Source organism: Cynocephalus volans, chromosome 3, assembly GCF_027409185.1.
Source record: "Cynocephalus volans isolate mCynVol1 chromosome 3, mCynVol1.pri, whole genome shotgun sequence".
NCBI lineage: Eukaryota > Metazoa > Chordata > Mammalia > Dermoptera > Cynocephalidae > Cynocephalus > Cynocephalus volans.
This window is the reverse complement of record NC_084462.1, coordinates 125843291-125862453: the sequence shown is the minus strand read 5'-3', so window position 1 is coordinate 125862453 and position 19163 is coordinate 125843291. Positions and strand designations below refer to the sequence as shown.

At 32.0% G+C, this 19163-nt stretch overlaps 1 protein-coding gene across 1 annotated transcript; it reads right to left on the bottom strand.

The window, feature by feature from the left end:
* Positions 1-6634: 6634 nt before the first annotated feature.
* LRFN5 (leucine rich repeat and fibronectin type III domain containing 5) lies at positions 6635-17754 on the bottom strand. The gene is made up of 3 exons (XM_063090128.1): positions 16370-17754; positions 13050-13759; positions 6635-6717 (listed from the first exon to the last, which is right to left on the bottom strand). The coding sequence occupies exons 1-3, from the start codon at positions 17752-17754 to the stop codon at positions 6635-6637; spliced, it is 2178 nt and encodes a 725-aa protein (XP_062946198.1).
* Between the last annotated feature and the right edge of the window lie 1409 nt (positions 17755-19163).

Sequence of the window (19163 nt, the reverse complement as noted above, 5' to 3'; positions counted from 1 at the left end):
CTAATAATAATATTTCTCATTGAAGTTATTGCTTATGCCAAGTACTGTGATAAGTTTACCTGCATTTTCAAATTATATCTAATATTTATCCTATGACAATATGGAAATTAGAGTGGATAACTGGCCAAATTCACACAGCTCAGGCCTGATTCACACCAAGACTAGTTCTTAAATGCTAAGCTTGGATACTGGTTAAATATGGCTTTATTAACATTAATTAGTCACAAAAGATATCTCGGTTCTATCAATATATGCTGGTGTTAAATCAGATGTACGTTTTTCTTAATTTACCCAGGAATTGTGCAAAATTGGAGAGATGGGCACTTATAATGAAACATAAGACCTGAAATTATTAAAACCTGTTTTGCCCTGGCTCTCTAGAAAAGCAATGAATCAATTCGGATTAATTATGATATGCCTACCTTGATCTTTGCTGAAGTTTCGCTAGGATAAGAGAACCCCCATCACATTCTGCCTTACACTGAGGCATAAAATTGCTATAAATTTTTTTAAATGTCTGCATTGCTCTCCCATAGAAGTGGGTGAACCTTGGTCATAGAATAAATAGTTCTAATATCATAAAGCAAGTTGAGATGCCTTAAGATTTTTGCACTACCTAAAAGTAACACAGTATTATTAGTTCTTGCAATAATCATTTCACCATTCATACTTGAAGCAAAAGGTATTTTCAAAAATCAGGCAATGTGCAAATTCTGTCATAGTAAAACATTTATTTGTTAAAGTGATATAGATTATTCAAGATTCTACAGTCTGTTAAATCATGGATGGCAATGTAAGATGGATTGATACAGAACTTGATGCCAATCTAGGCTTTTTTCTTTCCTTCTTTAAAAAAAATACTTGTTGGCCAGAAGAAAAAAAAAATTGGTTTTAAAAGGGGATGAACCATGGTCTGATGGAGCCAGTTCCGCCGGCATCAGAGACTTCTGCCTCGGCTCCTGTGGACAATTTCTTCTAGGACACCAGTTCAACAATTAGCCTTGGTGGACTGAAACATTTTTAAATTTTATCCAGTAAAAATATCAGTGGCAACTTTTTTCAGGAGAGAAAGAAGTGGTGGGTGCTCTTCAGATTAACTCCAGCCTCTGAAATGAAAGAAAAAGAAAAAGAAAGAAAACACACAGCTAATAAGATCATTACTATAAGCACCCAGACAGGAGTTTCCTTCCATACAGTACAAGACACACCCCTGGAAAATACCTAAACATGCACATCAATATTTAAAACGTTTTTTGGTAATTTCAAATTGGTGAATATACAAAAGAATCTCATTTTTAAAGGAATCTAAGTGTATCAAGCCTAAATCGTTATGTAAATCAAAGCCAAATTGCAGAACGGCATTTAAAAACAAATAATGATTTTATTCATTGATGCATGCCATCTAACTTTTAACAAACACTCAGACTCATTTGAAAAATACGAACGCATTAGATCAAATTTGTTCAACGCTTCTAAAACCTAAATAATATCTATATTTATTATATTCCCCTGGGAATTTTGTACGATTCTAAGATTTTATAAAATTTAATTATACATTAAATGGTAGTGAAGACTATTATCCGTGTCACTAATTCTTCTTCTTCACCCACAGAGCAAATAAAATCAATGGGAAAACTTACAACAACACACAAGCAAAGGCACTCCGTGGTTAACTTAAATATAATTGAAATATATACATAAAAACCATTTCATAATAATATTTAAATATCAAGCTGTGAAAATATTTTTACTCTAATACAGGTTCTCAGTCATCATAGATCTCAAATATGTTTATAAACTCGATCCTTGATAAAGATGAAAAATAATGTTTTGAGAAATATATGATTTCATATACATGAAATAGAATTAATTTTTCTCCTTCACGTTCAAAAGCATACACATTTACAAGTTTCTGCTTGGAGGTTATAAAATGCACGGCACAAATGAACCACGAAATACAGATTTTCAGTTTACTGAATATTCTATATCAAAATGCTGATGTAGAGTACATTTTAATAACTTAATGTGATAAGGTTATTTTATTTAAGAAAATAGTTCAAAATACTTGATAATCTAAATAAGTGAAGTAATTTTTGGCACTAATAGTATTTTCTGATAACTAACAAGCGATACACATAATGTTTGAAGACTGTCAAGATACTAATGTGTATTCTATTTGTAAAGGAATAATTACCTTGAAAACTACTGAAATACAGATATACCTGGAATATACTAAGAAAAACATTGTAACATCACTTTAAAATACAATGGTATTTATCACTAAATTCTTCTTTATGGGGATTATAGCATGGCTCGTATTGGTGAAATTGGATATCAACAATTTTTTTGTTTCTTTTTACATTTACAATAATATGTCCCCTTTGATAGAAAGAAAAAGATGTAATTGTATTATTCCAAATTTCAAGTTACAGGAAGTAGTAATATAATTAGTAGTAAAATACTTAATATACCTAGAAGGAAAAATGATAGTGGACAACTTACCTAGTTCAACTTTGTAAGTAATAAATCCTACCAGGATAACAAACTTCAACTTAATATCAAATTAATGATTTTATAAGCTAACATACCTTAAAAAGTTTTTTATTCAATTTCACATTACATAATAACATTATTAACGAATTGTGGAATTATGATGTATATAAATGCTGTTAATTTAGAAAATAGGAAATAGCAAAAATTTGGGGAACTATGATGGGAGTTTGTTGGCCCTGAAGCTATAATGTTAATATAAAATAGAGCAGAATAAAAACTGGTATTAGGTAGGATATACAAAATAAGTTTTTAATTTATTTATCAATAGGCAAACTCTTACAATAATTCCATAAAGTTCTAAACATGGAACCCAAAATTACACAAGCATCACAAAGATAAAAATAAGATAGACTATAATAATTGTGTTAAAATGTTATAAGAACTAAAATCAATCAACTTGAGGTTGGTTTAGGATGTTTTGGTAATGGTCCTCAGTTAACAGTGAAATAATATCATGCAAAACACTATGGACAAACAGTTTTATTAACAGTACTAAAAAGTGGATAGGAAATGCTAGCTACCTCAATATTAAGAGAAGAAAAAATGTTCTGACCTGACATTGCATAGATTGTGGGGAAATGCTTATTACTGTCTTAATTCTGAACGTAATTAAGAACTATGAAAGATTTTGATCATGTATAGGTAGGATGTGTAAACAAAGAGATGATTTCTAAAAGTCACTGCTGACACTAGAGTTCTATTTTTTTTCTGATTTGGTGTAATGTTGAAATAAGTATGTCAAGAACTGTGCCTTGATTATTATAAAAATAGCTGAATGTTTTCTACATATGTTTCCATTATATTACTCTTATTTCAAAAAAATTCACTTCAGGAGAATTTTCATATGAAAAAAAACCCTGAAGAAGCAAATATTTTATATTGGCCATTCACACTTGAAAAAACTCTGGAAGTATATCTATATTATGTATAAGTATTTTCTTTGTTCTTTGGTTCGTGTTTCATATATTTTCTTAATCCTGTGTTTTCCCATAGTTTTAAAAATGTTGCTGTTTATTTATAATCAACATTATTAACTTTTTATTCATTTATATATTAATAGTTTCCCTAAAAGAATTGCATCTGTAGCTGAGATTTTATGGCAAAGTTTAGATTTTTAAAATATCTCGGTTGATACTAAACATCAAATCATCGCAGGTCAAAGTTAGTAAAATCAGCAAGCAATTATCTTAAAGTCTAGTGCAAGCAATCACAGAGTATCCCATAGTTCTTGTGCATACCTACATATACACATACACACACAGATAATGCAAACATATTTTATTGGTTTGAATACAGCAAAAAACTTCTTAGGTTTTGCTTAAGGTAATTTCACTATGAATGCAAACTAGTCCACTGTTCCTATTTTAACTGCCAAATATGACATATCTATTGTTTAACTGGGTTCATTTTAAGGATAAAAATTTTTGAAAAACATAAGGTTAATTTTATTTGTAAGTGACAGTTTACATGTTGAGTAATTAGCACTCATTTGATCCACGATTCCTCTTCCCTTTGTTCTTGATTCATCTTAGTGTGATTAGAAACTTAAGAAAAATTGTATGTGACACACTGAAATATTTCGAGCTTACTCTATTTCTAGACATATACAGTAAGGCTCCTGTAGAAGAAAATCAGCATAAGGCATATTCTGGCCAATAGAAACGAAATAAATATATTGTCTCTACACTTGGAAAAAATTCACCTTGGCAGGTATTTCAGTATGATTAGCTACAGAACACAGAGCTGACAAGCTGTGATCACAAGGGGTCTCTGCCAACTCTGTACCTCACTTCCTTCACACACGATAAAGTGCTGCTGACAGTGTGAAAGGCTATAAGAAGACTAAGAGCACACAGGTCACAGGGTCTTCAGAAGGGGCACCACTATTTGTTCCTGCTGACAGCTGTAGAAACGACAGGCCTGCTAGAGCAGGAATCATTTATTTACCAAGTACCAGGAATACTTACACTAAGGTCACGTGGTAACTTAAATCTGATAATAGAAATGTATCTAGGAGCTGGCTAATGAGTGCATAATGCACTGCCACTAAATCCTGTTAACATTATTCTCTGTGGATTTGTTTTGCTTGCTAATGCTTATAGAAAAAAAAAAAAAGTTAGCCTAAGTATGGAAGGAAGGTTTCTATGACATTACGACATAGTCATTTATTTCATGAAGAGAACTGAAGAAAGACTCAGCCTGAAGTTTTTTAAAATGATGTATCGCATATATATACATTCACTATGTAAATCTAATGCAAAAGATACACAAAGAAGGTACTTCAAAAAGTTCTTGGAAAGTTCATATTATCATATTACCTTTTACTTCTATTTTACTATGAACTTTTTGAGGTACTCTCATACACATATGAATTTACCACATATTGAAAGAGCTAATCACTGAAATATTATACACCAGATTATGAGTATTTGTATCTAGATGGTGAATTGTGTGATTTACATTTACTTTTAAAAATATTTAACTATATTTTCCAAATTTTCCATAACTAATGCTGTTTTAGGATTTAAAAAAGTCATTATTAAAAACCTTGCATATTTATCATATTGTCAAATCCTGTGCTATTTCTAGTAGTACAAAGGCTCCCAAAGAGATTACTTTCTCTAAATCCCACTTCTAATAATGTGGTAAAATAAATAAATGAGCACAATAATATATAACATGTCCCATGAAATGTGACTATTGGGGAAGTTTTTTTAATTGTTAACTGAAAAATGACTCAGACATTGACTCTCCTGATTCCAAATCTTGACATAACAGTAAGCACCATTCTGGAATGTGCCTCTCATATATTAATCATCCACTTCCTAATTTCTTTCTAAAAGTATCCTAATTTTCAGCTCAGCTGGATGTCTAAAGTCACATGATAAATGAACTTTTAAAAATGAAAGACAGACGGGGTAGAGAGAGACAGAGAGAGAGAGAGAGAGAAGAAAGAAGAGGAGGAAGGAGGGAGGGAGGGAAGGAACGATTGAAGAGAGGAAAAGAGAAGGAGATAGAAACAGGTGAAGGGTAGGGAGAGAGAGGTTAAGATTGATAGAGAGAGAATAAAAAGGGAGTGGTGGTGAAACAAGGCATTTTCATGCAGGTCAATTCAGTACACACAACAGAACACAAAGCATGTGCCAGACATTGTGCCATTGATTGTTTCCAGTGAGGCATCTGTTCTTTTCTTGCAACATAAGAATTGGATCCTAAATTCAGTAAACAAATGATGCATGAAAACATTTTGTTTGATTTGGGGATGGAATTCTTTAGGGAACACCCTGAAAGGTTGATCAAGTTATTGTTCTTTTGACTATGAAATGTTAAAAAAACAAGACCCTATTTTTACTACAAACAAATAAATCAGTGGCCTTTTTTACAACTTTTAAAAGCAGAATATTTTTTTCTGTGCCAAACCTCAAGCAAATGGCTGATGCTTCCAGCTGTTTGAACAGATTGCTAAAGTGCTGTTCTGCTCTGGAAACACACTTTTTGGTCCATTTAAAATGCAAGAATCAAATACTTGTTTGAAACTCCAAAAGAAAAAAATAAAGAAAAAGAAACAAACAAACAAAAAGTCAAGAAGAGTAATTGGTTCCTGACAAAAGGAATATCATGAGTATTTCATGTGTAGTCTCTTGTTCTATTTTAAAGCTGCTTCGTTCACTTTAGATAACGGTGAAACACTTCTGCTCACCTGTTTTCATCCAGGAATATGTATCATCTCGGCTCCTATTAGGATGTGGGGGTCAAGGATAGGCGTGAACTCATTTTTATCAAGCTACTGCGTTCATGTTTGGAAATATTTGTAAAAATGCACTATATCATGCCTGATAACAAGAGTGACCAAATAGCAAAGAGCATTCTTAGTATCACCTTTATTGCTTACAGGATGAATCAGAAGTGTTCAGTTAATCAGAAAAGCGTCTAACTTTAGGAACTGGAATTTCACTTAACCAAATTGAACTTCAGTCTGCACTGTTGAGCATTCCAAGTAAGTTTTGATGGAAAATTTCAACAAATTACACAAACTAGCAAGCCAAAAATTAAAAATTCACTTATAAAAGAATGTACCCACTTAAGTGTTGAAGTATGTGACAAGTAATAAGAATCTCACCTGTGTTTCCTGGGCAATCTGGTCAACATTAGTCAGCAAAGCATCTGGGAATAAAATTTTCAGTGTCATGAACAATTCATTTTTTAAGAAACAGAACCTAAAACACTACTCACTGAAATCTTGGTAAGATTCCTTTTAAAGATTCATCCAAACTTTTTTCTTTTTTTTTCTAACTTACCAGTTCTTGGGTTAATTGCAATCGACTTTTATAACATTTCATAGTTCTTTATTGCTACTTCCTGATACATAATACTATAAAGGTAGAAGTTTTAGAATGTATCATTCTAGTAACTAAAATGAGAGATTTTCAATATGGAGTGTGTTTTTCCTGTCGAAATTTAAAAAGAAAATCAGGTTCCTGCTTATTTTCCCTACTCACAGTTAACATTTCAACTATATAGTTTTATGTGATTAATATGGAAATATACATCAAGAAAAAAAGAATTCAAAGCAAGAAATATGGTTTAACTGTATTTACCACATGGAGTAATCACTTACAATATTAACCATCATTTAATACCCACACTCCAAACAATAGCATGTTTTACCACATACCCATTTAATCTTTATGTGAAACAATGTTCTAAATGCAAACATTCTACTTTTAAATGTCCATATGTATGTTCCCATTTCTACAAATATTTAATACCATTACATATCCCTGCATACCACACATTCCATTTGTTTTCAAAACATCATTGTAAGCCATTACTCCTAATCATTTTAAAGTGACACAACAATTAAAATAAAAACAAACAAAAAACACTAGGTGTCTAAAGGAAAAGGTATTCTCAGTGTTCACAGATGAGTGTGATGAGACTAAGAAAAAAATATGTCTTTTCAAAACCTCCAGCACAAAATATTTATGTAAATTTACAATGACAACTGGAGATTAAGTTTTACATGAAACCAATGATAAGACATATTCACCTTATAGAGAAAGAATGATTAGAGAATTGTGTGATGGTAGAGCCAACACAATATATTTTGTAAGTTCCTTCACTTCACTCAAATAATTATTTATTGGACATATTCTGGAGCAGAATCATGATATCTACACAGCCCATGGGTCAGGTAAGATTAAATGTGCAACCACTTCCAAACACAAGTAGTTTAAATGAAAGAGGTTCATGGCTTTCTACTGAACGTCTTAAATATATATATTTTTTGTTGTTTTTAAAAGTTCACGAACATAACGCCAATTTGAAAAGAATGGATGAAATTAGTTAGGTTGTAGAGATAGCTATACTTAGGAAAAATTTTTTAAAAATTGTACTAGAGAGTTTATATTCCATTGTTTTCTGATAAATGGCAAGTATATTTTGTGCAGTTTTTCTGGGAGAAGTTCTCTGATAGCCAGTCTATTTTAATCTAATTTTGTCACATTACTTAAAAATTACTAATATGTATAACAGGACAAAAATTAAGATTTTAATTGATTAATTTGTAGTTATAGATATTTATAAATCTATGTATTATATGTACCTAGATCGATGTTTATATAGTACATATGAAGAAATATGAATGCATGCAATGTACATATTAATTTTATGTTAACTTTGATTCTAATTTTGACTTTAAAATAGCTGTATATAATTAGAAGGCAATGGTACACTGATTACTTTGTTATATTCACTATTTGTAAAATTTGATAAAGTTGCAAATGCATTAACATTGCTTTAATGAGGTAATTTAGTACTTAAATATACTCCCAGTTACTTTTTATGTTGCTTTCTATATCCTACTTCAGATAACATCACGTTTTTAGGATGGATCAATTACAGTAATGTTTACAATTCTTTTTATTTTAAGTGGTCTCCTGTACTGCTATAAGAATTGTTTCTGTTTCAAAAACAAACTAAAAAAAAAGAAAAACACTTGACAAATTAATTGTATTTTTAATCCTAGCGTATGAGTGTACTTCAAAAACTTTGTAGAAAAATACATTACAAATCCTTCTGAGCTATTTGAAGTAGCCTCATATTTACCTAGCACCGGAAGGAGAGGACGGAGTAAACTGAATGACAGAACTCTGAAACTATTATAAAAATACAGTTATTGATTTTGACTATTTTCTCTTTTCTCTATGCAATTTTTAAAATGACATATTTATTATCCATAAATTTAATTCAATGTCACTAACAATGTAAGGTAAATTATTTTTATCATTAATAACCTAGGAGGATAATGAAAAATATCCTTTTCGATTCCAACCCACCCCTATGCCGAAGACCTTTTCCCAAAATACTTCACACACTCACACAGAACTACAAACTGTTAAGGTAGAAACACTAAACTATTCTTGAGACACAAGGGAAGGCTAAGCAAGGGAAAGACAGTAGATAGTCTTCATTCTTTCTAATACAAACGTTGTCTCCTTAGCATTATAAAATGCAATTGGAAATCAGCCATGCCGAGAAGACAGCAGGCTCATATCTGTTGTCATTTGTTGTCTTCTTTGAAGAAATGTATGATTACCTTCACAGTTCTACCTACAAGAAGATGATTTATGTTTACAGGATTTTAACTACCAGCATATTAAGGATTTTTTTTTAAGTTTATTACTGTGAATAAACAGAGAGGAAATACTAAAATTTAGGAATTGAAAGACAATTACTCTTAAATTTTTTAGCTTTATAAATAGTTTTTTTCAGAAATACAAGGAAATAAAATATTTAAAATTCATATTGGAAGCAAGAAATTTATGAGTGCTTTAAATTGAAGGAAAATACTCACAAGAACTAAAAGACAAAGAGATTCCTGCTGACAAATGGAATAGATTTAATTTTTTAAATTTCCTTAAATATTTGTGAAAGTATGTATCTTTCAGAGAGTAACTTTGTTATATTTATAGATTGCTTAAAATGGTTCAAAACTTATATTACAAATTTTTTGTAGTAAAATATATCTACAAATCAACTCTTTTAAAGCATAAAATAGTTTACTGAGACTTCAACTGACTCCATTAACTTAAAGAATAAATTGTCCACAGTGTGAGTATTAATGTATCTAATTCAAGTTGTTGAATTGAATGTACTATGTATTCATCTATTTGTAGATTAAAAATAAATAATATCCATCAAATCAAACTCAATGCTTCAATGCATCCTTATCCATTTATGACACTACTATGATAGCAGTTTGGCATTTTCAGATTGAGAGACAAATTATCCAAAAGAAACAAAAGCAATAAAGGAACACATTCTTTTAAAAAATGTTTGGAGTAAATGCCTGTTAAAATATGCTTAATGGCAAACATAGTATTTTGTTAGTTTGTTTTCACACTGAACAAGCTACAATCATAGTGTAAAATGGCTAAAAATGGCAGAAAAATAAAGTGCAAGGAAGTAAAAAATGAAATATATATATAATCTGCTTATAGTCAGCAACACCAAACAGCAAACCATGTGCTTCAGATCATGTATATATGTCTGGCCAAATTAGAAATGCAATAAATGACAGAAGGAAAAGCAAAAAAAAGTACAATTTCTTGCTTGTGGTAATATAATATCTGGATATTAATCTCCATTTTGGATCACAAATCTCCATTTTGTTAAATAATCAAAATTATTATTACCACACCTTTCTCCCTGCCCCCATTCATTTATTTATGTATTCATTCATTCATTCATTCATCTAAGAAACTATGGTGTTTTAGACATTATAATAGGTAACACAAATTATCACCAACTTTCTCATAGATTTCTTGTTCAGTCACTTCACACTGAAACTGCCCTAAACAAAATTTCTTCATATGCTTATAAATAAATCAGAAATGATTTGACCTTCTTGATAGGCTGATCTTTTGTTGATCTCTCAAAATATGAACTTTTTGAAAGACAGGAACACAGGCTAGAAATTCACCTTTTACCACTTTTAAGAAGTTCAAGCATTATCTAACACATCCTGAAAATGGTCCAGTAAAAATAATACAAAATTAAACTATTGTCAGTCTTTTTAGCCAAACAAAATAAATTTTACATGATTATATATCACAGAGCTTTAAATATGTATGAGAAATAACAGATACTTAATCAAAATTTCATTAGAAACATAAGCAGGAAATTGAGTTCTAAACATACAGGCAATTGGAAAATACAAAACAAGTTCATCAGTAGCTTGGAGTAGAGATGCTAAAAAGCTGCTTATGTGGTATGATTTCAGGGTCTCCTTATCTTTGATCTCAACTTTCTTAATTCCAGAAATACTACCTTTGGGAATTTATTTAAATCTTAAAAGCGTTTTTATGTTCAAGATTTTTTATCACTGTGCTGATAAATCTAAAAAGAGGAAAAGTATTAATCAGCAACTTGCAAAGAATTATGTAATTGATGTTAATTAAAAATACTTAACAGGAATTAGAGAATTATTATAGTAATAATGTGGAAAATACACTTCACTTAGAGCAGTGCTTTTGATTTCATGAACTACTATCACACAGGTGACCTCATTTATTCCTCAGCAGAACTACAAACCTGAGGGTGATTAGACTGCAAATGGGAAAGGCAAACTTTTCAACAAGGGAAGCAGGGCAAGAAGAAATTTAGGAAATGCCCACTGGGTCATTTTTTTTTCCAAGACTGGCACTGAAAGTAATCTCTGCTTTAATCTTGCCTTCTATTGAATAGCATCATGATAAATCACGTGATAAAACATGCCTTTGTCAAATCAAAATCAACTGAAATTTTTGTGTATTCCTCTATCAGAAGAAAATTAACTAATGATTTGAAATTCCTCACTAATGTTTTAATGGTATTTCAAGTAATCTTAAAGAGTTAATAAAATTTTACTGTGTATTTAACTTACTCTCAGGGAGTATTTTTTTTTTTACATATAAAGTACTTATCTTACTATATTATGACTAATATTTCATGTTCTTTTGTGCAAGGTAATGGATCTAAATTACCACACAAGCTTCATTCTCAGAAAAAAATAAGTAAACAAACAAAAATTTTATGTAAACTCCATTTATGAATCTTTAATAAAACACCATTAAGATAGCATATAATTAAGTTTTTCAATAAGTAAATAGGAACATTTATCTACAGATCTTGATTTTGGAGCATATCTAAGAATGTCATATCATCAAGAAGCAATATTATTTTCTGACTAAATGTTTTTTTTAAGAAATTATGTATTCTCACTTGGATGATTTCTAATTAAATTTATCACAGGTTTTGGTTAAAGTAATAAATGGATTTACTTTAATAGAGAAGCATTTAATACAGAATTATAGTGCAGAAGGGAAAAAACACTATCTGTTTAATGAGCAATGACTTTTATTGCTTATAAATGTAATGAGAACTACATTAGAAGTTTTTTAAAATTTTATTTTACTTGGTGATAAACATAAACACCTCTTTGATAAAAGCAGTTTTGTATTTTTGTCTTCCTCTTTAACTTGCATTAAGAGCTATATAAAACTCATTCATTCAGTAAGTGTGTATTGAATGAATGAAAACACTTTCATATGCCCATGTAGATGCACATGAAATTGTGGCCTCGGACTTAAAACTGAATGGATTTTTTGATAAATGCAAAATGAATTGCATTTTCTTCTCCTTTTCACTGAAAAAGCTGTGTCACAGAAGAGAAATTTCTTAGAACCATTAAGGCACCTGAACCAAGAATGTTGTTTAGAAGGGTACTTATTTTAACATTGTCTGGGTATACTAATTGAATACTTTATTTTAAATAACATAGCAACTACAGTTTCCTAAAAATAAAGACAACATCACTGTCATTGAAAGAAAATATACAGTTCACTCATTGAAAAATACTAATTATTCATAGATTTTTTTTGTAAAATTGGAGGAAACATCATTTTTTATGCAAGACTTTTTTTCTTATGATAACTTTTGTGATTTGCTGTTGCAGAATCTTCAAGCTGGTCCTAGAATAGGGAAAGGCACTGCTGCTATGTCATGCTTTTTTTCCTTAACCATTTTACCTGTTACCTTCATATACATATATATATATATATATATATATTTTTTTTTTTTTTTTTTTTTTTAACTGCACCATAGAAGGTTCATACACCACCTGGGCTCTTTTAGCCATGTATCAGAGAGATAAAACTGGAATTCCAAATTCCAATTTCCTATATGAGTTCTTAAAATGATTTTTCATTAAAAAGAAATAATAGATTACACAGAGCTTTCCAATATCCACTCAGAATTTGAAAGAGTTGTTTTTCCACTATTTCTATCTGATCTGTTGGGCTGAATTAACATCCTATTCACAGATATACTTCTTTTAGAGAGCAGTCCACTTGTGTTCGATGAGTTAGTATAACAATAGTATTCCTGTAATTCTCCATTCAGGGAGTACCTGTGCCTTGCTCTGGATCTCTCAGCAGGCAAAGTGAGAAACTTACTTGGCTTTGTATGTGCTCTTTTAGATGTGGGTCCTTCTGTGACAGAATCAGGAGGTCTGCTAGCTAACTGCAATGCAGTTGAGTTGTTCCTGTTAGTGTTTTGGGACTCAACGTTTGTGACAGCTTCACTCTGTGGTTCGGTACCTGGCTTTGTGCCAGTCTTTCGTTTCTGCTTTTGGGACACAGAAGTGCTTGAAGTCCAGGTAGGAGGCAAAGCAGAGGTAGTGGTAGAGGGGTCCTGACTCGAACAAGTTTCTGAAGATGGAATCACATTGTCATTGGCAATTTTACAACACTGGGCGTTCTCTTCATGTCCCACAGCTTGTTTGGACATGGACTGGGGCAGCGCTACACTACAGCCTTGTATTTGAGCGCCATTAGTTTGAGAATAAACGTTGCTAACCTTGGTCACCTTGTGCTGCCCATTGTTACAAACCTTATACCGGATCATTAGAATGATGATGAAAACCAGCACAGATGCTACAATTATTCCACCAATAATAATAATCATGGTGCCTCCCAAAAACTGGGACTGCATGAAATGACAACGCACATAATCCTGTTCCGTAGTAAACTGGATGCAACCCACGACTCTTGTGGCAGTGAGGGAAGTGATGCCATCGTCATATATGGCCAAGACACACAAGTCATACATAGTTCCAGCAGCCAGATTATTGACCAGAAAAGTTTTGCTCGTAGGAGGTATCATTCTGAGGGACAACGGAATTTGCGTTAATATTAAAAGCAAAACAAAACACACACACACACACACAAAGTCATTATGACTTTAGTTTTGTCTCATTTTAGCACATTTATAGCATGAAATATAGGAAAATGATCTAATCTTATATTTACCCAGTTAAAATGACTAAAAGTCATTGTTGGAATCTGCATTATATTAACAGTGCCTTGACAAGCTTACTAATTACATTGCTTGGCCAAGCAGAACTCCTAATAAAAGCCACTGCTAAAAAATCATTTATGACAAATTGCTTTTGAAAGGTGTGTCTGTGACATTATCTGACTACTAAACAAATCCATTTAGCACTTACAACACCTCTGTGACTAAAAGGCAATTTGAAGGAAAGGAAAACACTGACAATCACATTAAAAATCAGAATGGAAATGCATTTTGGTGCATTTATTTTCTGAATCAGTAATAAGCTGTTATGGAATCGTACCAACTAAATCTATCTTTAATAACTAAGATAATTACTAAGATTAAAGTGTTTTATTCACAGATCTCATCCTTTTCTAATGCCTTCAACACTTGGTCCTCAGATTTTTTTTTATCTATAAATGAGGATGGAAATATATGTCATACTATCCTGGCAACGTGAGCAAGGCTAGGCTGTTGACCACAGTATAAATCCCTCCCCCGATTGTGTACTGATAAAAATTTCCATTAGAGCGCATTTTCTAAAGTTTGATAAAAATTTATTGACATCTCAGTCAAGTACATTGTAAAAGTTTTTTGTCAGATCCTATTTTCCATTAATTTTATTTTTCTCAGTTGCAACCAAATATGACCTAAACTAAAATTAATTTGAGAAAAACGCTTGAAACTTTTTCCCTAAAGGACAGTTTTAGGAATTTGAAAACTTAGCAATATTAATCTGTTATAGAACTTAAATAATGTGCTCTAAATGTACCAAGAAACTTTCAGGCCAGAGTATGTATTTCTGACTGAAATTGCTACCATTTATCAAGTACATGATAAATGTCAGGCATTACTAAGCACTTTACACACATTAAAATGTTAACCTTTACAATGACCTTCTGAGATAGGTATTGTCCACATTTTACAAATGACAAACATTAGAATGAGGGATACAAGTAATTCCTCAAGGTAGAAAAGAATTTACTCGTCATAGGAGGATTAAATTCTTGGTATTTGGAAAATCAAACTTGACCTATATCACAAAGCGAGCACTTAAACTATACAGGATGTCCAGTAGCTATGAGAAGGTGAGGGGTGGGATGGGGGTTTTCATCGACAACTGGTTAAATAGCCCAAAGCCTAGATGAAGAGCCTAGTATGACAAGAGAAAACTACTTTATGCTGATATACATGTATCATAGTCTATGTCCTCATACAGTTAGTGATGAGAAGGGAATTAGAAATGATTTAATCTAATCTCTTCTGTTTAGAAATGAGAAAATTAAAACTCAGCCAGGTAGATCCTTGCCCAGGACTGATCACTTGGATATTTTTATTTCTTTCCTACTAGCCTATACTTATTTTAAAAATTATCCTCATTTCCATAAATGAGTGAAAATCAAATTATCTTCAAGAATTCACCTGGGTACATAGGAACTTAGCTGATGTGATTTCTGAAAAGCTTAAAGACATATATATATATATATACACACACACATATATATGTATTTCATATATTTCAAAGCCATGATTTTGCATAATTTCCTAGGGGTAATAATAGTTTATCATGAGCAAAATTATATGAAGGGGTAAAAATGTGTATTTGCAACTGAAAATTGGACAAGATGTGACTATAAATCAATGAGGCTGAACTTTAGAAAAACATACCAGAAATGCTTTAGCAAGTGCAAATTCTCCATCATTGTCTATTACATACTTAATGCCAGTGATACTTTCACTGCTCAAAATACTTACAAACTTTGTCTTTGGAACCGTCTTAAGAACCAGTGCATGAGACAACACACATGCACATAACTCAATCACCCCAAAAATCAGTCTCATTATTTTATAGTTACATCCTATTTTTGACCAAAAATGGCAATACCCATCTTGATCACCCACCTTATTCACAAGACTTGACTCCAAATGGCTTTTGCTTGTTTCCAAAATTCAAATTCACCCTCAAAAGACGAAGATTTGCCACCACTGAGGATATTCAAAATAGTATGACGAAGGTTCTAAAGATAATTCCAAAAGTGCTTTGAGCAATGGCAGCATCATTGGGATAATGGTATAGCCTCCCAACGTGACTTCCTTGAAGGAAAGAACACTCATGTGGATGTGTAAATTCTGGTATGTTTTTGAATTTTTAAAATAAATCAGTCTTGTTCTCTGATAGTCACATCTCTTCGATGAGGGGAAAAAAGTAAGCAAGCATAATATTAAGTATAAATTTGAACTCTCTTAAAATAACACCATGTCAAATATTTCCCCACATATATCACCACCTTTTACAAGCCTTATGTTATACATTTTTTAAAAAAATGGAATACTATATAACACAGAGTAGCAGTGCCAATTTTAAAAAAATCAGTAGTACAATAACAAGCCCCACACTAAGATGCATAGTAAGTATACAACTTTGTTTAATTTTTCTTACCTGTAAACAAGGGTGTCATCATAAGTACCATTGTACTGGATTTGAAACATACGTATTCCAGGAATATTCCTTTGAAAATTAAATTTAAGTAGTGCTGTTGATGATGTTGCTTCTGCCACCACAATTTTATCTTGACTCAATTTAGTATCACCATTACTACTGCTTGCATTAGAACCTGACTTAGTAGAAGTTGAGATATCTGAAGAACCAGGATCAGGCTCATGGATATGGTTTGTACTGTTTAGTAAGTGAGGGAGCTTAATTATATGAAGATCCACCGTTTGAGTTGCTTCCCCAGCAGGATTGGAAGCAATGCAGGTAAAAGCACCTGTATCCTTTACAGTTGTTATAAGAATGTCAAGTGTGCCATTGTCATACACCAGAGATCTTGTTGCATTTGAAATGAGTTTTCCTTCAGGAGAAATCCAGTGAATTGCAGGTTCAGGATCTCCCCTGGCTTTGCACCTCAGTGTTGCCCTTTGACCCTCTAGGACTCTCATCTCATGTGTATGACGAGTGATGAGAGGAGGCTCACACAAAAACTCTTCCTCAGGAACTGACCAAAAATAGCGGCCAGTTAAAAGTGCAGGAGAAGCACAGGTCTCTAGGTCATCTTCTCTGGACAGACGCCTCAACCACAACAATTCGCAATTGCAATGCAAGGGGTTTCCACCAAAACTTAATGCAAAAGTAGATGGGCTTATGATTCCTGAGGTTGCTAGTACCTGAGCTCGCTGAAAGAGAGGGTCAGGTGGTAGTTTTTGCAATTTATTTGATGTTACATCTAGCCGAGTCATCTTGTGCAAGTGGGAGAAAGTCCCCTTCGGAATGTTGTCAATCATATTGTGATCCAAACTAAGTGTGTGCAAACTAACCATCTTCTCAACGGCATCCCAAGGAATTGTTTCTAGATTATTATAGGACAGATCCAGCTCCTCAAGGGCAAAGACATCATCAAATGCTGTAGAAGAAATTAAAGTCAGCTGATTGTTGTTCAATATCAAATGATGGAGATTGGAAAGCCCACTGAACATATCATTTGTTATTTTAGTCAATCTGTTGCTATTCAAATGCAAAGCCCTCAAATTTCGTAGGTCAGCAAAAGCATGAGGTGTAATAAAACTTATTGTATTCCTGGATAGAGTCAGGTCCACCAAGCTGGTCATATTGGCAAAATCTTTCCTTTTAATATTTGTAACGAAATTGTCTGCCAACCGCAATTCCACAGTTCTTCTGTCAATGTTTGGTGGAACAAATAAAAGCCCTTTCTTGGCACAAAGGGTTGCGAGATTAGGAGACAAAATCTGACAGACACAACGCTTTGGACAGATCTGAGCTCTCACTGCTATGCCAATGAAAAACAGATAAAAGAGAATTTTTTCCATTGTAGATCAAATTTAAGAGCCTGTAAGAGAGTACACAAAGTACAGTGTTAGCATCAAATTATTTAATAAATATTCATATTCCTACTAGAATAATGTTTCATGCAAATTTTGGAATATGGAAATAACTTTATTTTTTAACAATTACTAAATATCTATTTTATACTGGAGCATTAGGGATAAATAGCATTCCATTCATGGTTTCATGGGATTTAAAATCAAATGGAATAAAACAAAAAAGTCAAAAGATGATTATAATTTTGTACATTAACTGCCATTTTTGAAATATGTCCAGAGTACTCCATGGGTGAATATAGAAGTGACATCCAGCCCAGACTGTAGGCTGGAAGTGGAGGAAAATGTCCCCTAAACCCTGAAGGAAATCTTGTTGCACAGGTAAGTTAAAAAGATAAGAGGCATATTTAAGGATTTGCAAGCAGTTCAGTACACTAGTTTAAATAGGAACAATACAAAACAATACTTGTTATTGCAGTGACCTTGTAGCATGACCTTTGAAAATAATTATTAGTTAAACTTTATTAATATTTACAAACTATCTTGACTTACTTCAATCTTCACATCCTAACTTCAAGTAGAGCACCTTATTATTAAAAATAACAAACTTGAACATTCACCACAAAACTCCAGTTTCCCTAAAGATTAGAATAGCTTGTTAGCTATAAATGCGGATTTTTAAAGATAATTTACGGAAAGCAGTCACCAAAATATTCAACAGTGAGTCGCAAAGAAATCACGTCCTGTTTTCCTTCTTTAAAAATCATAAGATATTTATATTTATCCAAATTTAATTGAAAAATAATAAGCACTTTGACAATTTCACTTTCCAGTTTGATCTTAATTATATGTTATTGAAATTAATACTCAAAAATAAAGATACCTACATACATATGATTGAAAATTCTCATACATTGCATGAAGTTTTAAGCACTGAGAGGGAAAACAGCTGTAGAAAATCATCCTAGTGTTAAACAGAATACAAATATAAAACATGGAATTATTCTAGAATTATTGTACCTATTTTTCTAAATAAAGTATATTTTTATAAATTTGAATCATTTAATGCCTATTTATGCCATATTAAATGTGGTTGTAATTAACAAGATTTATCAGTCTTAACAAATAAGTAGTCTTCTGTCATGACAGAATAACTAGTATTGAACTAGCCTTTACACAAGAAGTAGCAAAAACAAAAAAGGACAAAAGTATATAAAGCATTGGTTTTCAGGCATTGTAAATGATTAAGTACAGAACTGTGATCCTTGAGATAGTGAATAAAAAATAAAAATCAATGAACCCTATAGTTACGCCCGGAGACATTTTCCAAAACACAGCACTAGGAGGGAGAACAAGGCAAAACACAGGCAGAGGTGGCAGTGTAGACTGCCTCTGGC